A 22055-nucleotide genomic window follows, 5' to 3' on the forward strand; every position below is an offset into this window, starting at 1 on the left:
CAATACTAGAAAGTCTATCTTACTAATTTATGAGGCTTAATTAAACATTCTTCTTTATGTCGTAGCTTTAACTTTCATTTCTAATACATAAATGTAACTTATTTTATCTAGACTCTACTGATTGGAGGTAACAAAAATATAACTTTTGTAACAAAGATACAGAACCTGCGATTGGCCTTTGTAATGATACTTTAAGGTCTGTTAAGTAAATTCATTGGGATTCTGTATCCTTTCCTTTCCATTGGAACTGCTTTTATTCCGTAAGCAGTCTTTATACTGCTGCCCTGAGACGGCCCATTCTACTCTGCCACCTGGTGGTGGCAGCTGTTACTTCTGCCTCTGCAGCCTCGCCTCCTACGCAATATGCACACTGCGTGGGGAGCATCCAGATGAGTCTGCAGTGTTGGTGTCAGACTTCTAGGTTTGAATCCCTACATCACTACCTCCTTGCTGAGTAACCTTGAACAGGTTACACAGTTTTCTCATCTGTAAAATAAATGTAATAATAGTTCCTCTCACAGGGTTGCTGTATTAAATGAGTTTAATACAAATGCTGAAAACATTATATGGCACATAGTACCCTGTGTTAGCTGTCATCGTTATTATTTTGATCTTAATGTTTTAGGTAAGAAATTACATATGTATATTTTATTTAGAGATATAAATTACTGATTGTAGCCTAGAGTTTATTTTTTTTTTTACTATTGATCTTTTCTAGATACATTTATGTATATTCTCTTCTATTTGCAGCTTTATCTGCAGCTATATTTACGTTATGTACTAAGTTTTTTATTTGCAGCTTTTCCCTTTCTTTCTGTTTTACGTAATTTTTAATTTACCTCTATCACATATTGTAAAGTTAATGGGTAAAAAAAAAAAAAAACATACTAAAATTTGAAAGCTTTTAGTTTACTTATTTAGTTTTAAACTTTTTAGTTTAAAAGTGGCTGAATATCATATAGAAATAACTGTAAGGACAAGAGTGAAATTCTTAAAAATTTGTTTTTGAATTTGTAGAAGTAATTAGTGAAGTGAGAAAATGTTTTTGTTTTGAAAATGTATTACTAATTAGTTATACTTAGTGTTTAGTATCCTAATTTTTGAAGTAAATGATAGATTTTATATGCATTTTTTTACCTACTATAACAAGGTAGTTTCCAAGTAAGTTTTTTTTGCAGCTTTTCCCTTCCTGTTTTATATGTTATATGTGTATATCCATACATGTATGGATGTACATATAGGTATGCATATATGGGGATGTGTGTATATATATCTTGAACATTATTATGTGCAGTTTTGTTTTTTTCCCTCCATATTGTATTGTGCATATATTCTCCTATTGTTAAATAGTTTAAGATACCATAAATTACTCATTATGGTTGTAACATTGTTTCCTTCCTTTTTGATATATGTAATATAATGGCCACTTTCATTCACATAGTTATTTTTTCCTCTCAAGTTGTATCTGTAGAATAAATTGCTGGGAGAAAGAATCTTAATAAAGAGTACACAAATGGTTTTATGGCTCTTGAAATGTTTTCTCATTTTTGTTCAAAAGAGTTATGCTAAAATTTTTAATTCTCTTAAATACTAATTTCTAAGAGCTTTTGTGCTAGGAACAAAGGTAAAAAAAGACAGGATCTCTGTTCTCTAGGGCTAGAGTTTAATAGGACACATACAGATAAATGACTTGAGTGAAAGGAAATGCTAGAATTGATACAGTGTGCCACTTCAAGTCTGAAGGAATAACTGGCTATCTGGGCAATAGCAGTCTGGAAAAGACTTCTCAGATAAGGTAGAATATGAAAATATGATCTGAATTTGAAACAATTATGGATGTTTATTTTCTTTCTTGCATATGATGTTCATTTACCATTTCCAAAACATATTTCTTGCCTAACCAAATGACTTAATTTCTGCCAACTGCATGATACAGTAGAAAAAGCACATTAGGTTTGGACAAACTATTTAATTGTCTGAACTTCAGCTTCCTCACATATAAAATGTAAATGATACTTCCTTTAGAGAGTTGTGAGGGTTATAGAAAGTGTATATTATCTCCAGCCTTATTTCAGAAAAGATTTGAGGGCGCCTGGTGACTCAGTCGGTTAAGCGTCTGCCTTCGGCTGAGGTCATGATCCCAGGGTCCTGGGATTGAGTCCCACATCTTCTCCCTCTGCCTCTGCCTCTGCCTCTCTCTCTCATGAATAAATAAATAAAATCTAAAAAAAAAGAAAAGAAAAGATTTGAAATGAAAGAACTAATATATTAATGAAGTACTTAGCATGGTATCTGGCACATAAGTTAGACTTATTAAGTAGGAGTTACCATTGGTTTTATGATTGCCATTATTAAGATAAAGTATCTGCCTTTTTATAAATAGTGCTAACCTTTTGACAGGCTAGTCTGTCATCTCCTAGTCAAAACCCTCTTTCTTAAGCTCCAGTGTAAAGTTAGCTCTTCATTCCTTACGTTGACCCACAGACTAGCTTCTTTCCTTCTTTCTTTTTTATTTTAATTTTTATTTTATTTTTTTTTTGAGAGAGAGCATACGAACGGGAAGGGGCAGAGGGAGAAGGAGAGAGGGAATCTTTTTTTTTTTTTTTAAGATTTTATTTATTTATTTGAGAGAGAGAGAGAGAGAAAGCATGAGAGGGGAGAGGGTCAGAAGGAGAAGCAGACTTCCCACTGAGCCAGGAGCCCGATGTGGGACTCGATCCCGGGACTCCAGGATCATGACCTGAGCTGAAGGCAGTCGCTTAACCAACTGAGCCACCCAGGCACCGGAGAGAGAGAATCTTAAGCACGCTCCAGTCTCATGACCCTGAGATCATGATCTGAGCCAAAATCAAGAGTCGGACGCTTAACCAACTGAGCTACCCAGACACCCTGCTTCTTTCCTTCTTTCCAGCTTTTGCTAGTTGCCAGGTACCATGTTAGGTGTAGGAAGTATGAAGATAACTAAGATCATGTCCTTGCCCTCAAGAGTCTCACGTCCTCACTAGGGAAATAGTATTGTGTACAGGTGACTACTATAGTGAGATAAGTTAGTGATTCTCAGCCTGGCTTCTGGGGAGCTTTTTAAAAATACCAGTGTCCATGCCCTTCTTCACATAAGTCAGAATTTAATGCAAGTACAAACACTATTTTGTAGGAACCTATACTCATTCTGTAGGAAAAACGGGTCATTTTGATCAGGAAATGAATTGGAAAAAACCTTTAGAATGAAGGTGACAATCAGGCCAATGTCAGGACTTCAGTCTGTATTGTAAGGAAGATGACAACAGCAAGGGCATGGAAACCTGAAAATTGGTGACAGATTTGGGAAACAGCAGTCTTCTGTGGCTATTTTGAAAGGAGTGTGGATTGGGGGAAAGAAATGTTAAGTTATAAGTCTAGACTGATAGGGACCAACTGTTAAAGAACTTTACCTCTGTTAAGGAGTTTAGACTTTTATAAAGTAAATGAGGTAAACTTCATGAGAGAATGATATGATGAAATCTGATTTGGAAAAATGACGAGCCCTAGTTTATACTGTCTTCAAAAACAAATTCTAGATAGATTGAAAGTAATAGGAAAAAAAGAGGACAATATTTCCATATTCTTGGGGTGGGGGGAAGCCTTTTGTAAACATGAGGTAAATTCTGAAGCCATAAAGGAGAACATTAAGATTGAGAGATTTTACCAGGAATATGTTTAGCACTTCCCTATAGCTCACTATACTCTAAACAAAGTTGAAAATCCAAGGGCAAACTAGGAAAATGTATTTGCTATCAGAATGACACAGAGCTAATGTTCCTAATATATAAAGAGCTCTAACAAATCAAGAAATTAAGATGAACATCCCAAAGAGAAAAACAGGCAAAAGATATGAGGAGGCAGTTTTCCAAGGAAAAAATACAAATTCTTTGTTTAACATTTAAAAAGATGCTCATCCTTGTTTAGAGAAATGCAAAGTCAAACAAGAGTGGGTATTTTGGTAACCTTTCAGACTGATACATATGATAAAAAGTGAATGATATCAAATGCTGGCAAAAAATGTGGGGAAACAGGCACAGTGATAACATTCTTGACAGGAGATAAAGGTTGCCACAAACTTTCTAGGAAGCAGATTAATGGGTATTTATGAAGACTTAAAATGTGGCTGCTCTTGGGCCCAATAGCCCCACAGTAAAGAATTATCTCTAGAGAAATATAATATTGTAGTATTGTTTGTAATGCCAGAGAATAGGAAACAATGTGAATGTTTACCTATTTGATGTGCATTAAATGTTTTTGTAAGAATACATACCAAACTGTACCCATTGCTAGGGGAGGAGGACTAGGAGAGAGGTAATTTCTGCTTTATGTACCTTGTAATGTTTGGAACTTTTAGGGATCACCATATAACAACACTTTTGTATTTAAAAACAAGCAACCATATATAACACCAACCAAACAAAAAAGGCAAAGGAAAGATTGGAAGTCCTGTGCTGCTGGGTGAATACGATGAGGAAGAAGCTGGAGCCAGGAGAATCAGTTAGAGAGTTCTTTGTCTCCTTCAAGTGTGAGAAATGTTGATGGTCTGCACTGGAACTATGGCAATCAGTAGATTTGAGAGACATTTTAGAAGTAGAATCTATAGAATTCTACGGATGTGAAGCCCGAGGCAAGAGCATAGTCAAAGATCGAAAATTGACTAGTACCATTAATAATCAGCGCACCAGACATAGCATTTTGAAGTTTGTAAATTATATTGCTGAGTAAATGATTGCAACATTATTAAAAATAGGAAAAACAGGAAAAGGAACATTTTCTGAGTAGAAGATATGAGTGTCTTAAAAATCCTCAGTAATTATTTCAATGATAAATTAGTTTGGTTCAGTTAGCTCATCTCATTTGTACTTTCTTAAGGCTTGTCTTCTGTAGTCTTTAGTTCTGTTACTGTTTGTTAGGAATTACTATTAATATTTTAAAATACATAAACAGCAGTTTCTAAGTGTAATTTTTAAACTGTTTTTGTTTTATATTTGCAGAGTGCTCATTTGGCCATGATAGATACGCTAATGATGGCTTATACCGTAGAAATGGTCAGTATAGAGAAAGTAATTGCGTGTGCTCAACAGTATTCAGCTTTTTTTCAAGCCACGGATCTGCCCTATGATATTGAGGATGCTGTCATGTACTGGATTAATAAGGTAGGAATATACTCACTCGAGTGAAAATGAGTCTCATAACCAGAAAAAGTGAAATCCTCAATTATGCATTGCCACTCTGCTACAGATTGCAGGTTTTCTCTGCCCAAAATTCTTATGTTGAAATCTTAACCCCTGGTGTGATGATATTAGGAAGTGAGGCCTCTGGGAGGTGATTAGGTTATAATGGGATTAAGGCCCCCTGTATAAAAGAGGCCCTGCGAGCTCCCTTGCTCCTTCTACCATGTGATGTCACAGCAAGGAGATGGCCAAGAAGCAGGCCCTCACCAGACACCAAATCTGCTGGTCCCTTGATCTTGGACTGCCCTGCATCCAGAACTTTGAGGAACTAGAGGGTATTATGCTAAGCGAAATAAGTCAGTCCGAGAAAGACAAATATATGATTTCACTCATATGTTGGATTTAAGAAACAAAATAGATGAACATAGGAGAAGGGAAGGAAAAATAAAATAAGATAAAAACAGAAGGAGGCAAACCATAAGAGACTCTTGACTATGGGAAACCAACTGAGGGTTGCTGGAGGGGAGGTGAGTGGGAGGATGGGGTAACTGGGTGAGGGACATTAAGGAGGGCACTTGATATAATGAGCACTGGGTGTTATGTGCAATGGATGAATCACTAAATTCTATCCCTGAAACTAATAATACGCTATATGTTAACTAAATTGAATTTAAATAAAAAATAAAAAAAAAGAAAGAAATTTCTGTTGTTTAAAAGCCACCTATTCTATGGTTATGTCCGTTACAGCAGCCTGAACAGACTAAGGCACACTCCATTACTGTTTTTGTTTTAAATCAAAATGAAAGCTAAAGTTGTTTAAGTTACTTAAAATTTCCCATTACCTTTTGAGTAAAAAAAAAATTCCATTAAAATAGATTTCTATATATTCTGCAATATCTATAATTGCATTTAATAATGATTTAGTTCATATCAGGTAATTATAAAATTCCTAGCACTCAGAGTAGGGTATTATACACAGTGAGTGTTGAGTAAATATTTTTTGAATACAAGAATGAAATAATTTTGTCCTATTTCCCATTACGTGATTCTTAGGTTTGCTTGACTAAGTTGCATAAGATTGTAGATTCCTTTTGGAAATTTTTATGGAACTGTGATTAGTTATTTGTGCTCTGAAGGTGCTTAAATTGTCAATTTCTCACTTCCTTTGCCAGATTGAGTAGTTAATTCCTCTTGATTTGCATTCATTTGCAACTATTACTCCAGAGAAAGTGAAACCTTATCCATGAGCAAGACCTGAGCAGATTAACAAGGTTATATCTTGAGGTATCCTTTCTTGAATGCTTGCATAACAAGAAGCTATAAATGTAAAAACTTCATTTATCATCATTATCAGTATCAATGTGGAAGGCCCGTTTAATACTCTGCCCCTGGAGTTCCTTTATTTCTTCATCTTTAGCGATCTTTTTCTGCACTCCTCCTTAGCTGTGGAGAATTATGGTCACATCCTAGACCTATTCATCATCAGGTTATAACCTTAATATCCTATTTGCAAGCATCTCATTCTTAAATAATTCCTTCACTTACTCTAATACCCCCTGCTATTAACAGTGTTCAGCTTCATCATGAGTTCCAAACCATTGAGCCCGTTAATTCTTACAGGCTTTTTCCTTTTTGAACTAGATTCTTGCAAGTCCTGTCAGTTTTTCTGCCTCCTTTTCCCTCCCTGTGATTCATCTGATAAAACCCTGGTTGAGCTCAGTTATCCACCTTCTGTCTAGGGTGCAGATATGGAGATAAATATTGGAGATATTATGGAGATAAATATTGCTGGAGAAATTTACACAAGGAAGCCAGTTTCACTTTAAATTTGTAAGTACAAACTTCAAATGGACACTCAGTGCTTACTGCCAGGCTAAGAAGTGTGTCCCTAAGAAGTTCACTTCCCCACATTTCAAGGCGATTTCATCCTTTCTTCTCTAGTCCTCACACTTTCTATAATCCATCCCCTGTTACTGTCAGTTGAGGACCTTGCCTCATCCTTTTTTGAGACCAGAGATGGGGAGCCATCAGGTGGGAATTTTCTCTTCTTGCCACCAAATCTGTAAACTTTTCTGCATCAGTACTCCTTCTTTCTTTTCTGCTGTTAAAGTAGAGAATCTGCCCCTCCCACATCCTGTTAAAGGGCAGTTTCTCTTTACTTATTGCTCTAGAGCTCTTTCTTCTTTTGTCCTGGTCATTGATCCTCTGCTTTGGTTCTTGTCAAGCTTTCATGTGCGTATGAGTCACCTGGGAACTTGTTAAAATGCAGGATCTGACTTGATGGGTCTGGGGTCTGGGTGGAGAGTCTGCATTTCTAAGAACAGGTGATGCTAATGCTACTGGTGTGTGGACCACACTGTTATTCCCTCACTCTCCTGCATCATCCAGTTCTCCCTCCCTATTGGGTCATTCTCCCAAGAATATAGACTTACTGTAGTGTTTCCCATCCTGATAAACAAAACTTCCCAATCCAGATACAACCCCATTCCTCCATACACAGAACCTCTCCAAAGAGTTGTTTACTCATTCACTCGCCTTCTCTGCTCTCTCTCCCATCCCCATTCCTATCCTCCTGAGATTGCTCCTGAGTTGGTTTGGAAGATGGCTTCCATTTTGACAAATCCAGTAATACTTCTCTGTACTCATCTTAAATTCAGTCTTCTAAATCATGTGTGACCCTTCTAAAGTTTCAGTGGAGAACCCAAGGTGTTGGCAGGATTGGAGTGCCACACCGTGTCCTCTGCAGCAGGCCGCTTCTTCAGCCTGCCAGCACTTGTCCCCCCTCTGTGCTCCTTGGGGTCTTCCTCCACCTGCACCGTTCAGGGCTCAGCCAGGGATTTGAGGGCAGCTTCTACATGGAGCTGGGCTCTCCCTCGTAGTGATTCCTTCTTTCCCAGGATACTCTTCCTCAAAGTCTAGCCGTTCTCACAGTCTCCGATTTCTCCCTCAGTTCCTCATTCCAACGAGACTAGTTTTCTGCTTGAGTTCTAGCCACTGTGCATTGTGTGGATTGAGGAGAAAGCCATAGAAACATAGATTTCACTCAACATGTTCCTTTCTTTCAAAGGTCATGTCCTTTCCCATTTCTGCCTGCTTTTGGTTGTTCTCCAGTACTTTCAACAGTTGCTTTTTATATTTTGTCCGGTTTATAATTGCAGTTCTGGGAAGCTTAGTGTAATATATGCTATTCCGCTATTACCAGAACCAGAACTCTGTTAGAGTGTCTTCTTACAATGTAACTTGAATCATGTCATTCCTTTGTTAAAACCCATAGGGGCTTCAGTTTTCATTGAAAATGCAGAATGTGCCATGGCCTACAGAGTACCATCTAATCTGACCCTGTGTACTTCTCCATCCTCGGCTCATGGCCACTGCTCTCCTTTCTCACTACTCTCACTTCATTCCAGCTGTATGCCTCATCCCTGGGTCTCTGATCATGTCTCCTGTTCCTGGGCAGCTCATCTCCCAAGGTTTTGTGTGGCTTCCATTCATCATTTCTCAGTTTAGATTGCACTTTTTCCTCACAACCTTATCTGAAGTAGGCATCTGTCATGTCTTATTTTCTGTTGTAACACTCCATTTCTTTACATCATAGCACTTTTGAGAGTTTGTAATTACTTTGCTAAATCGCTTAAACAAACTAGAATAATCTATGTGAGGACAGGTACAGTGCCCATCTTTTTTTAGTCTTGGTGCCTAGACTAGTGCAGTGCTTGGCAGAGAGATGATATTTAATAAATCGAAGAGGTAGATAAAGTTACAGAATTAAGCTAGGCATGTTAGAACTTTGGGATTCTCTAGAAGGATAAAGAATTCACTTAACTGGGAATGTTTACCACCTTTATGCAGCCATATCCACCCTATTCAGTTTTTAGATAAAGGTTGAAACCCTTTGATTCAACCTGAACCTCCTAGTGTATTTTTTTCTTGCTGCAGTCTACCAATTCCAGTTCATTATTTATTCTCTCATCATGACTTCACTCTGGACTCTCAGATTTAGTATGTATTTGCTCCTTTTGGCTCTTATTTTGGTTCACCCTAAGTTGCCATTTTTTCTGGATAATACACCCATAGGTATAAAAAACTTACCATAGAAAAATGGGAATAACATGGCTAACTTCAGCATTATTGGCTGAAAATGAATTTGAACTTAAAAACAAGCAAAACCACAGAAGACAAGATTGTACTAAATGACTAAATCCATGCAGGGGTACACAGAAGTTATGAACACATGAACCTTACATTATTTGGCCCTACCTCTCTTTCCAGTTTTATCTTAAAACCCCTCTTTTGGGTTCAACATGTTTCAGCCATACTGTTTTTTCAGTTCCTCAAACATACCAAATTTTCTCCAACCACAGGGCCTTTGCTTGTATTGTTTATTCTTTGTCTGGAATGCTGTATTTTCTATTTTTATCATGGCCAGCTTTTCATCTTTAGGTCTCAGCTTAAGTTACCTCTCTGATACATCCAGCCTTTCTAAAATAGATCCCCCCTGTCCCATTCTTTTCTTCTCACATCTTTATTTACAGCTCTTCTAATGAATTGCTTTTTTTTTTTTTTTTTTTGGTCTCTTGCCCCTTTTTTTGGTTCTATGAGTATAGGGATCATTCTGGATTTATATATCATTGTATCCCTAGCCTCCTAATACAATGTCTGGCATGTAACTAGCATTCAGTAAGTAGCTGTTTGAATGTGTGAATAAATAAATGAATGAATAGTGGTTTAAAATGTTAATATGTGACCAGTCTACTTTTTGAACAGAATTAGATAAAAAAACTTTTTAAAAAATCATGAAGATATTTCCAAATTGATAGATCAATTACAACTATATGATAATGAATTAGAAAGTATTTTTTTAATTAAAAAAATTTTTTAAAGATTTTATTTACTTATTTGTCAGAGAAAGAGAGCACAAGCAGGGGGAGAGACAGGCAGAGAAAGAAGCAGGCTTCCCTGCTGAGCAAGGAGCCTGATGCGGGGCTTGATCCCAGGACCCTGGAATCATGAGCTGAGTCGAAGGCAGACGCTTAACTGACTGAGCCACCTGGGTGTCCCTGAAAGTATTTCTTTTTTAACTTAAAAAAAAAACAAAACACACACACACACAAACCCCCCAAAACAACAAAAAAAGATAAATATTCCCAGTCAGAAAACTGGTTTTAGTCCTATCACCCCACTCTGCCTAACCTTCCCCACCACACAATTGGTAAATTGACCAAAATGCTTCAAGATGAATGTAAGTTATAAAACTGCCTTATAATACGTATATTACCAAGACAGAAAATATTAGTGATTTTGGCAACATGTCAGGTTAAGACTACAACTCTCCTGTTAGATTAAGACTACAACTCTCCTGGTTATAAACACCTCAACATGTTTGATAAAATGTAATTAGAAGAGTTTATAATATATAGCTGTGCTTTAAAGAAAGAAAAGGAAGTTCTCAGGTGCCAGAAACAAAGTGGGGACTGAAAGTGTTGGTGGCCTTCTCCAGTGGTCTGCCGAGCCTAGACTGGAATCATTCATTCATTCATTCATTTATTTATTTATTTTATTGTATTGCATTGTATTTTTTTAGGTTTTATTTATTTGAGAGAGAGCAAGAGATAGAGTGAGAGAAAGAGCACGAACCGGGGAGGGAGGGAGGGACAGAGAGAGAGGGAGAAGCGGGCTCCCCACTGAGCAGGGAGCCTGATGCGGGGCTCCATCCCAGAACTCTGAGATCAGGACCCGAGCCAAAGGCAGACGCTTAACTAACTGAGCCACCCAGGTGCCCCTAGACTGGAGTTTTAAAATCACTGGGACACAAGAATAAGGTCTTAGTTTTGCCTGCTGTGGGACATTGGAACTACAACCTGTTTAGACGCACAAAGTTAAGACACATGAAAAGCTGTACCCTCAGTAAAAGGGAGAGCATGCTTTTAAGTGCCAGAAGACCCAACTACAAGTAGCTTAAAGGATTTATTATCTCACATAGCAGCATATCTGGAGGTAGGGCATATCCAGGGTTAGTTAATTTAGGGGCTCAGCAGTGTCAACAAGAATGCAGGGGCTTTCCATCTTTTGTTATTCTTAACTGTATATGATATTTCCACTCATGGTTGTATAATGGCAGCGGTGTATAATGATTCCAGGGATCATATGTAGTCAGAACAATGTCTAGCAAAGGTGAGAGGGTCTTCTGGACTCTTCTATTTACAAGGAAGACTTTCCCTCAGCCGGTCCTCCCACCAGGCGGTCCCATTGACTAAGATTGGTTCTCATGCCTATACCTAAACCACCTTCTAGGAAGAAGAACGAGGCTATCATGATTGTCTTAGGCTGATTGTGAGTCTCTGTCTAGGTCTGGGAAAGAGGCTTCCTTGAATGACCATGTAGGAACATGAGCACCCAACTGATGAGCAAGAAAAAAAGGGAGAAAGCAACACATTACCAGAATTTTAGTACCCGGCCAGTGATATCTTTCTGGCACCTGTCAGAGTCGAAGCAAATTTAAAAATACTCTGAAAGTTCACTTCCACACCCAAAGCCACAAGTCCTTCAGGCAGTGGGGGAGGGAGTATCTTCGCTTCAGATGCGAAAGTACTGACAATCAAAAATTATGAAACACATGAAGAAGTGATCTAGCACATATGAGAGTGAGTAAAGATAACAAATGACGGTTACACTGCAAGAACTTCAGAGAGTGGAACAGTCTGAAAAAGACTGTAAAAATAAATGTTTAAATGACCGAAAATAAAACATGGAATAACAACTATAGGAAAGAATAAGGCACCATGGGAGGGAGGTGGGTGGGGGATAGGCTAGATAGGTGATGGGTATGAAAGAGGGCAGCTGTTGTGGTGAGCACTGGGTGTTGTATCTAAGTGATGAATTACTGAGTTCTACTCCTGAAACCAATATTGCACTATATGTTCACTAAAATTAAAAAAAAAAAAAAAAGCACCATGGAGGGCATAATGGAAAAAGAACCAAATATAACTTTAGAAATGAAAAATTTTAGTCATTGAAAATCAGAAGTTTAAAATAGAAGATTTGACATAGTTCAAGAGGGAGTTAGTGAGAGGAAATTACCCAGAATGAAGCCCAGAGAGGTGAGATGGAATATATGAAATCAAGGTTCATAGATAGGTCTATAGGCCTAATTGGAATTCCAAAAAGAGATTATCAGAGTGAAGTGGGGGAGAGAGAATATATTTGAAGAGATAACAAAATTTTCTTTTTTTTTATTTTTAGATTTTATTTGTTAGACAAAGAGCACGAGCAGGGGGAGGGGCAGAGGGAGAGGGAGAAGCAGACTCCCCACTGAGCAGTTGCAGGCTCCATCCCGAGATCCTGAGGTCATGACCTGAGCAAAAGGCAGATGCTTAACTAACTGAGCCACCAAGGTGCCCCAAGATATAAAATTTTCTACAACAAAGAAACTTTCAAATTCAGGAAACACAGTGAGTTCCAACCAGGATAAATTAAAATAAATCCACACTGACACATGTATAGTAATAAATCTGCAGAACTCCAAAAATAAAAGTCTCTTAAAAGAATGGCAGTTAGACTATAGTAGACTTTTTAACAGTAATGTATGCAACCAGAAGACAATGCAGCAAAATCTACAAAGTGTTGAAGAAAAATAGCAATGAACCTAGGGTTCTAGACCTTTTATTCAAGATTAAAGGTGAAATCAGGATTTGTTCAAAGAAAGAAAGACAGTTCATCACTTCCCTTGCAGAAAGCACTACTAAAAAGGTGGTACTTCAGTAAGAAGGAAATTGAACCTAGGAGAAAGAGGTGGGATGTAGGAAGCAATGATAAAAAGCAAAATCAGTGTACATATGAGTAAATGTAAATAAGTATTACAGAAAATCCTACTAATTTTGAGACCCATAAGAAGGAAGAACTATAATTCTAGGTGAAATAACATGGAGATGAGAGGAGGTGATTTGATTTAAAGCCTTTGTAAGGTTTTTGTATTGCTCAGGAGGAAGGTAAAATATTGACTAACTTTAGACTTATATTAAAGCAAGGACACACATTACAATTTTGTGTTTTAAATTATCTTTATTCTTACTCTTTTTTTGAGTAATCTCTGCACCCAGCCTCGGGCTGGAACTTAGAACCCCGAGATCAAGAATCGTGTGCTCTACTGACTGAGCCTGCCAGGCACCCTACTATTTTATATTTTATAATGAAAAAAAAAAATAAAAGCTAGTGAGTATTTTTAAATTAATGGATATTTTAAATTTAATATATCATTTTAGCAAATTTATTTTTAATTCATATGGCTAAAGCCAACTATTTGTTATATTGTTCTCTAGTTTACTAGTCCCCAACACTGGTTCAGGGAGTGAACTACCTCAAAGTCATCATGAGCTCTGTGATACATTCCTTTAACTTCTGTCCTTGAGTTGCACAAAAAATATCATGATTCAGCTTCAGTGGTAGAACTTTGTAGCCAGCATTTGGGAACCGGTTTGAGAGTCACTAAGCTAATTATTTCATTTCTCTGTCTTGGGTACCTAAGTAGGTTAATAGCGTGGCATGTCTTAACATGTCTTAAAGTTTTCTTTTATTCTCCCTATTATGAAAGTTTATGAATTATCAATGTGTCAGGTTTTCTTATAATCATGATTTTGATATTTAGGATGATTGATACCATTACAACAGCTTAAAGTATTTTATTAGGGTTTGTTGAAGCCCTTTACAGACATTCAGCTATCTGGTATTGCTTTGGGGATATATTGTTTATAAGCAGTGGCTGTAGTTTCTATCTATGGTGTATGTGCTGTGTATCCACTTTACTTGGTATGTTTTACACATTATTTCTTTTATGCTCTGTATTGTCTCAGCTACTTATTTAATTATTTATTATTATTTCAGTATTAACCAGTTTCTGTGGGTTACAAAACCAGGCACTGCTTAACTACATCCTCTGGCTCAGAGTCTGTGACAAGGCTGCAGGCAAGGCGTTGGCCAGGCCTGCAGTATTATCTGAAAGTGTGGCTACGGAAGGATCTAGTTCCCAGTTCATGTGGTTGTTGGCAGGGCTCAGTGCAGGCAGTTGGACTGAAGGCCTCAGTTTCTTACTGTCTCTGCTCCATAGGGTAGCTCACAGCATGGCAGCTTGCTTCATCAAAGCCAATAAGAGAGTCGGCTAGCAAGATGGAAATTAGAATGTTATGTAACATGATCACTGACATGATAGCCTATCACCTTAGTTGTATTCTGTTGGTTAGAAGCAAATTAGGTCTTGCCCACACTCAGGGGGATCAATGGGGACCATTTTAGAGCTGTAATACCTCAAATCGCTTTATGAGGTAGCTTTTGTTCAGACTAGCATCTGAGGCTGAGAGGCATCAAGAAATTATTAAGGTCATAGCTTGTAAGTGCAGGTTTTGATTCAGACCCAGGTCTTTTCTAATGCTGCTTTCTCGTAGAGTATTTTATACAACCAAATTGACGATCTAAGAGATTAACTAGGAAATCTTAGAGTGCTGCAGATTCACATACCAAAATAAATCTGTTGATTAAATCCCTTATAACCCCTTAGAAATATCATGAATAGAGAAGACTGTTATTGATTATTGTTAGTTAAGTTTATCATAAATTGGTTGCCTGGGTGGCTTGCCTTCGGCTCAGGTCATGATCCCAGGGTCTTGGGATTGAGCCCCTGCATCGCGCTCCCCACTCAGCAGGGAGCCTGCTTCTCGCTCTGCCTCTGCCTCTGTCTCTTATGAATAAATAAGTAAAATCTTTTTAAAAAATTTATCGTAAGTTAAAAGTCTCCATTTGTTTTTAGCCACTGAACTGAATTTTAGGTAATAGAAGAGTTCAGAAAATTATGGGTTTAATTTAGAGTTATGGTAGTTGATAATGGCATTAATCAGAGTGCCATAATTAAACAAGCTGAACATTTATTTTTCATTACTAGAGTGACCTTAAAATCATTAGCTCAAAATCCAGAATTGTTTAAACTGTTCTTAAGAGAGATTTTATGTATTACATAGACTGTTTCTTAACCTTTTTGGATTATGGATGTTTGAATAATCTAATAGGAGATAAATTAGACCTTCTCCCAAGAAAGTTCTAGGGAAAATTTTTTCATCTATTTTAGCTGTGGCCTTATGACCGCAGTAAAACCCTCTCATGATTCAGGGACATGTCTGTGAAATCACAGATTAAGAACTTGATTCAAAGTGTTTTCTATTATGTGGTGTGTGTGTGTACACACACACACACACACAGGAATAATACTTAGCCATTAAAAAAGAAGGGAATCTTGCCCTTTGCAACAACATGGGTAGATCTAGAGAGTATAATCTAAGTGAAATAAGTCCGAGAAAGACAAATACCATAAGATTTCACTCATATGTGGAATTTAAGAAACAGAATAAACAAAGGAAAAAAAGGACAGAAACCAAAAAACAGACTCTTAACTATAGAGAAAAAACAGATGATTATCAGAGGGGAGAAGGGTTGGGGGGATGGTTGAAATAGGTGAAGGGGATGAAGAGTACACTTACCTTGATGAGCACAGAGTCATACACAGAATTGTTGAATCACTGTATTGTACACCTGAATCTAATATAGCATTGTATGTTAGCTATACTGGAATTGAAATAATAGTAAAATAAAATAAATGCTTCATGCCATTAAAAAAAAACCCTGAAGTGTTTTCTATTGATAATGAAAACACTACTTTTAAGGCAAATAATTTCCATTTACTAGTCCTAAAAGAGATAATAAAATTTTTATTAAAAAAAAGTTTGTTGGGGTGCCTGGGTGGCTCAGTTGGTTAAGCATTTGCCTTCAGCTCACGTCATGATCTCAGGCTCCTGGGATCAAGCCCCACATTGGGCTCCCTGCTCAGTGGGGATCTTGCTTCTCCCTCTCCCTGTGCTGCTCACCCTACTTGTGCTCTCTTGCATTCTCTCTCTCTCTCAAATAAATAAATAAGATCTTTAAAAAAAAAGTTCATTGGGGCGCCTGCGTGGCTCAGTTGGTTAAGTGTCTGCCTTCAGAGCAGGTCATGATCTCAGGGTCCTGGGATCGAACCCTGAGTCGGACTTCCTGCTCAGCAGGGAGTCTGCTTCTCTCTCTCTCTCTCTCTGCCCCTCCCCACTGCTTATTCTCACTCTCTCTCGAATAAATAAATAAAATCTTCAAAAAAAAAAAAATTAAAAAAGTTTGTTTCCTAAGCATTAAAATTGGAAATTATTGAGTACCTTTTTTCTCTAGAACTCTAACTAGCTCCTGACATATAGTAGGTATTCAACAAAATTTTAATAAATTAGTTTTAGAATATCAAATAAAACACCTGTAAAATACCTTTTTTCTGGTTGGGAAAATGAAATTTTCTCATTTGAGTGGTGCTGATATTTGATATCAGAGATCTGACAACAGACATTTTATGGTTCATGTTATTTTATTGTCATATTTGAATATAAATTCAAATTAGTGTTTTTATATTTTAAGGTAAATGAACATTTGAAAGACATTATGGAACAAGAACAGAAATTGAAAGAACATCACACAGTTGAAGCTCCAGGAGGTCAAAAGGTATATATTTCAAAGAAAAAAAGGTGCCTTTATGAATAGACTGTGTATGTTCACATATATGTATTGTTTGGGAAATACATATATTAATTAATAGATATATTCATTAAATTATTTTTTGGTGGTGTTAACTGTGTCCTAGAAAGCATGTCATAAATGCCAAGTAAGTAGAAGTACAAAATGGAGGTTAATTGGATGAAGGTGTTTAGGAAAAACTGTTAATGATTAGAACTCAATTTCTGGAATACTTTTGGCAAAAACAATGGCTTTGCCTTTGGTAAAATATGTGAAACAACAAGAAAACATTCTCAGTGTATCAGCCTTACAATGACTTATAGTAAGACCAGCCTTTAAAGTATATTCCAGGAATTGTAAGTTATACATGGTTATTCTATGAAGAAAGAAGAAAATACAGATTCATTCTTTAAAAATTCTTGTGGCTTTTAGATTTTTCTTCTTTGAAAATTTGTGTTTTTGTCATGTACTAAGACCAGAAGTACATTTCCTGCTCTATAGTGTATCACATTTTTTAAAATGTATCATAGTGAGAGCTCTTTAAACATGTTCTGTAGCATTTGAATTGAGGTGAAAGAAATTATAAGTATTCAGAGATCTTAATTTTCCAGTTGGATTATTTAAAGTTTCTTTATTATTACACAGTTTTTCTGTTCATTATGGTCTAATGCTCCTGGTCACTGATACCTCTATAAGAAGAGAAAGAGAAAAAAGGAAGGAAAGGGAAAGGGATTTTGTGTATTATCAACTTCAGTAGAAAACTTCTGTGGGAGATCACCTTAAATTTTGTCTAAATTTGTTATTTTGGGATCACAATGATTTCCCTCATTTAGCTTACTGACTAGCTGCTGAAAATACTGTCCATACTTGATTCTTCATCCTAACTTTGTTGACATCCTTTCCCCTAAATTAGGTACATCAGAATGGGAATCTTTTTTTTTTTTCCGTCACCCCAGATCATATGTTCCATTTCCCTGACTTCCACCAGCCTCTGTCCCTGTCTCTTCCCTCCTTCGTCCCCCAGTCCTTCCTGTTAACTTCTCTCCTTTTCTCTTTTTCATCCGTAGGAGTTGAAACCTTTGCCCCCACTTTTGCTCCTGGCTCTAATCAGGAAAAAGCTAAGATGGTACCATCCTAAATTATAACACTGATGGCCTTTTTTCATAGAAATCTTGTTTATTAAATATAATGATTAAATTCTGTAGTATTGCATACACATCATGAACTAAATGGGGATTTTATTTGCTGATACAGGACCCAATAAACATAATTTTATGGAGTAAAAAATGCCATTTGTATTCCAAACAGTGTAAATGACCTTTAAGAAAAGCTGTATGGAATCTGGACACTACTTGTATTATTACCTCTTTGATGTTTTAATAGCACTTAGTCTCATGCAATTGCACAAATTAACCTCACAACCAATATTTGTTAAGTGAGTCATTGAGTAATTGAAGAAATGAATGTGACTCATTTTTAAATATTTTGATGAATACATATTTTTATTTTCAAATGAATTTTTTTTCCAATTGTTAGAGTCTTTCTGAAAATTTCACATAGACCGTGTTAGTTTTACATGGTCTTACTGCAAAGTGTAGGTGTCAGCATGATGAAGAACCACTCTGTGACAGTGTAAACTAGAAACAGAAATCTCTGTTACCTAACAGTGAGATTTTTGGCATTTGAACTGGTTGGTTTGGCTGGAAATCTAATCACTTCGTTCTTGATTTTTATTCCCGTAGAAGCAAAATTCTTGATCCTTTTCTCCTTTTAGGGATGAGAGGTAGAATGACTTGTTCTTTTTTATTGCTATATAATTGGCAAGAAGTTGCCACGCTCCCCACCTACTCAGGCTTGCTGGCCTAGTGACCCAGATGCTAACCTTGTTGTCTCTGATATATCCAGCTATAGACAGAGCCCATGGTTTGGATGATAACATTTCTTACCTTTTGTCCTTGCCCACCTATTCTCAACTTAGATGTCCAGTAAAATCTATTTTATGAAACTTCCTTTTATAACCATCTTCTTGGTAAAATGTATGCATATGTTGAGGGATACTTGTACTGTATTTTTTTTTTTTTACTTCAGACTTTAATTTAGTGAGCTAACATTTCCTCATTACCAAAAGTATTGCATAATTGATAATTGTCCAGGGAATTTCTTTCTTTCTTTTTTTTTTTTTTTTAGTCTGCAGGTTTATTCCTATTCATTTTTTTTAAAAATTAACATACAAAGTATTATTTGTTTCAGGGGTACAGGTCTGATTCATCAGTCTTACAAAACACCCAGCGCTCACCACAACACATAGGCTCCCCAATGTCCATCACTCAGCCACCCCATCCTCTCCAGCAACCCTCAATTTGTTTCCTAACGTTAAGAGTCTCTTATGGTTTGTCTCCCTCTCTGGTTTCGTCTTGTTTCATTTTTTCCTCTCTTCCTCTATGATCCTCTGCCTTGTTTCTTGTTTCTTAAATCGCATATCAGTGAGATCATATGATTATTGTCTTTCTCTGATTGACTTATTTCGCTTAGCATAATACCCTCTAGTTCCATCCACGTTGTTGCAAATGGCAAGATTTCAATTTTTGATGGCTGCATAATATTCCATTGTATATATATACCACATCTTTTTTATCCATTCATCTGTTGATAGATATCTGGGCTCTTTCCATTCTTTGGCTATTGTGGACATTGCTGCTATAAACATTGGGGTGCAGGTGCCCCTTCAGATCACTACATTCTCTTTGGGGTAAATACCCAGTAGTGCAATTGCTGGGTCATAGGGTAGCTCTATTTTCAACGTTTTGAGGAACCTCCATACTGTTCCAGAGTGGCTGCACCAGCTTGCATTCCCACCAACAGTGTAAGAGGGTTCCCCTTTCTCCGAATCCTCGCCAACATCTGTCGATTCCTGACTTGTTAATTTTAGCCATTCTGACTGGTGTGAGGTGGTATCTCATTGTGGTTTTGATTTCTTTTTCCCTGATGTCAAGTGATTTTAAGCATTTTTTCATGTGTTGTCTTTGGAGAAATGTCTGTTCATGTCTTCTGCCCATTTCTTGATTGGATTATTTGTATTTTGGGTGTTGAGTTTGATAAGTTCTTTATAGATTTTGGATACTAGCCCTCTATCTGATATGTCATTCTGTTGATGATGTATTTCTGATTGTTGAATTGGTTGGTGTCCTAAGAAAGGCATTTTAAGTAGTACCATGTCCTAGGAAAATGTTTTGTTTAAGCAGTTTACTAATGTTTTCTCAGGTTTCTTTTTTCAAGTTGCTCTTTTTCCTTTTAATATTCCTTTTTATTCTAAAGTAGGATGCCCAGTTAAATGTGAATTTCAGAGAACACCAAAAAATTTTTGGTGTAAGTTGCATGAGCATCTCATATTTTTGTTTGCTAAACCTGACAACCCTACTTAAAAGATCTCTAAAGTTTATAGCCAATGACATTGAGTCCAGCATTCATTCTTTTAAGGAGTTTGTACAAAGTGCTATGGTAAGATGAGTATGGACTTAAAGTCAGAATAGTTCTGCCACTAACTAGCTTCATGACCTTTACCAAGGCACTTGACCTCTCTGGGCCTCATTTTCTTTATCTGTAAAAATGTAAAAGTTGAATTAAATGGCTTCTAAATTCTATGACTAAAATGATTCTCAAATTTTCCTTTCTTAATATATTAGTAAAAGTAAGGGATTCAAAGCAAAAGGTTAGTGAAAAGATTAAGTAGTTTAAGTAGATTAAGTAGTTGGTTATTATGAACTTTCATATATATATAACTTGTAGGTTTTTATATATATATTTATATATATTATTTATATATAATATATATTTATATATAACTTATATATATATATATATAACTTGTAGATTTATGATAACTGTGGGAGTGAAATATCTAAGAATGTTTTCTAGAAGATGTGGGACTTGAATGGGGCCTTAGTAGGTTTTATGGTATTTGCAAAGTAGGGCACTAGGTCATAGGGAATAACATGAGTGGAGACATGAAGTTACAAGTAAAAGACATATTTGGGCATTAGTAAGTATACCATTTGGATAGATTTTGAGATAGCTGCAAATTCATGGGTTTGTATTCTTAAATTTACAGTACTAACTATATAGAGAGTAAAGTCTTTCTCATAATATTAAAGACACATGTCTATTCAATGTAACATTTGGCTCTTTTAAAATAGAAGTACTGGTGAGATATTTTACAGAGGGTTGGGAATTGGTTGAAGGAATTACCTTTGGAGAAAAGATATTAACTGAGCTCTAATTGCTTTTCATTTAAAGGTATAGTCTCAAAATAGGCTACACTTTTCCCAGTGAGACAGTAGGTGAATGCTTGTACATCTTTGCTTGATTACCTCAGCCCATGCGAATTTCCATTTTTACCAAAGTTCCTTAGCAATTAAAAACTACGACCAACTTTTTGTTTTAAATTCTATTTCTTCAAACAGTACCTGAGATACTATTTGAAAGATCCTTTTTTTTAATAACATCAGTTTTTTAAAAATTTTTATTGAATCCAGTTTTGTTTGTTTAAGTAAGCTCTGTGCCCAGTGTGGGGCTTGAACTCACGACCCCAAGATCAAGAGTTGCATGCTCTACCAACTGAGCCAGCCAGGTGCCCCTAAAGAAAGATTCTAAAGTCAAGTGCATTTGGGAAATGCTGCCTTGTCTGTGCCCCTTTAAAAATGTTGCAGCCCATTTTAGTACATTGAAGGCCAGTTAAGAAGCCTGTCTAGCTGTTTCTCAAACGTATTTAATCTTTGACCTCTTTTGTGAATGACATCTACTAACATCCTGTAGAATTAGTGTTATTTGGAGCATGCTTTGGGAAACATTGATTTATAACTTAAAATTTTGTAATTGATTAAGTTGTCTGTTTCATATATATATATGAAACATTTAATGTTCTAATACAGTACATCATTTTCAGATACATCATTTGCATTGACTCTTAGATTTATCTGGTTTCTTTTTCCTACCATTATTTCACTCAAATAATTGTGAAGACTTGACCTGCCTAAATTAGATCATTTTTAAGGAATTCTACCCCTAAGATTCTATTCTATAATTGCAGTTTATTCTTATGTGGGCTTTTGTGGTCAGTGCTGATTCATTTCTTTCTTTATACCTATTGCCAATATACCTTTTCTCTTTCATTGTCATTTCTCACCCTTACTGGTAAAGTAACTTCCCAATCTAGAATATGCCCCTGTTGTGTTATCAACTCATTTTAGTATGAGGAACTTTGCATTTTAAACATTTTTAAAATTCAGAGATGGT

The 22055-nt window shown here is 36.4% G+C and overlaps 1 protein-coding gene across 3 annotated transcripts in view; it reads left to right on the forward strand.

Annotated features, from left to right (window-relative positions):
* CAMSAP2 (calmodulin regulated spectrin associated protein family member 2) overlaps positions 1-22055 on the forward strand; it is a 111765-nt gene that overhangs the window by 55906 nt on the left and 33804 nt on the right. For 2 of the 3 annotated variants that reach the window (XM_031035788.2, XM_006740486.3), the window contains exons 3-4: positions 5016-5177; positions 16668-16751. In XM_031035788.2, coding sequence (XP_030891648.2) covers positions 5016-5177; positions 16668-16751 — 246 coding nt within the window. The remainder of the gene's footprint in view (positions 1-5015; positions 5178-16667; positions 16752-22055) is intronic. The other variant, XM_081823047.1, reaches the window with a different exon arrangement.

This window comes from Leptonychotes weddellii, chromosome 6, assembly GCF_054177405.1.
Source record: "Leptonychotes weddellii isolate Sample4059 chromosome 6, ASM5417740v2, whole genome shotgun sequence".
In the NCBI taxonomy this organism is placed as follows: Eukaryota; Metazoa; Chordata; class Mammalia; order Carnivora; family Phocidae; genus Leptonychotes; species Leptonychotes weddellii.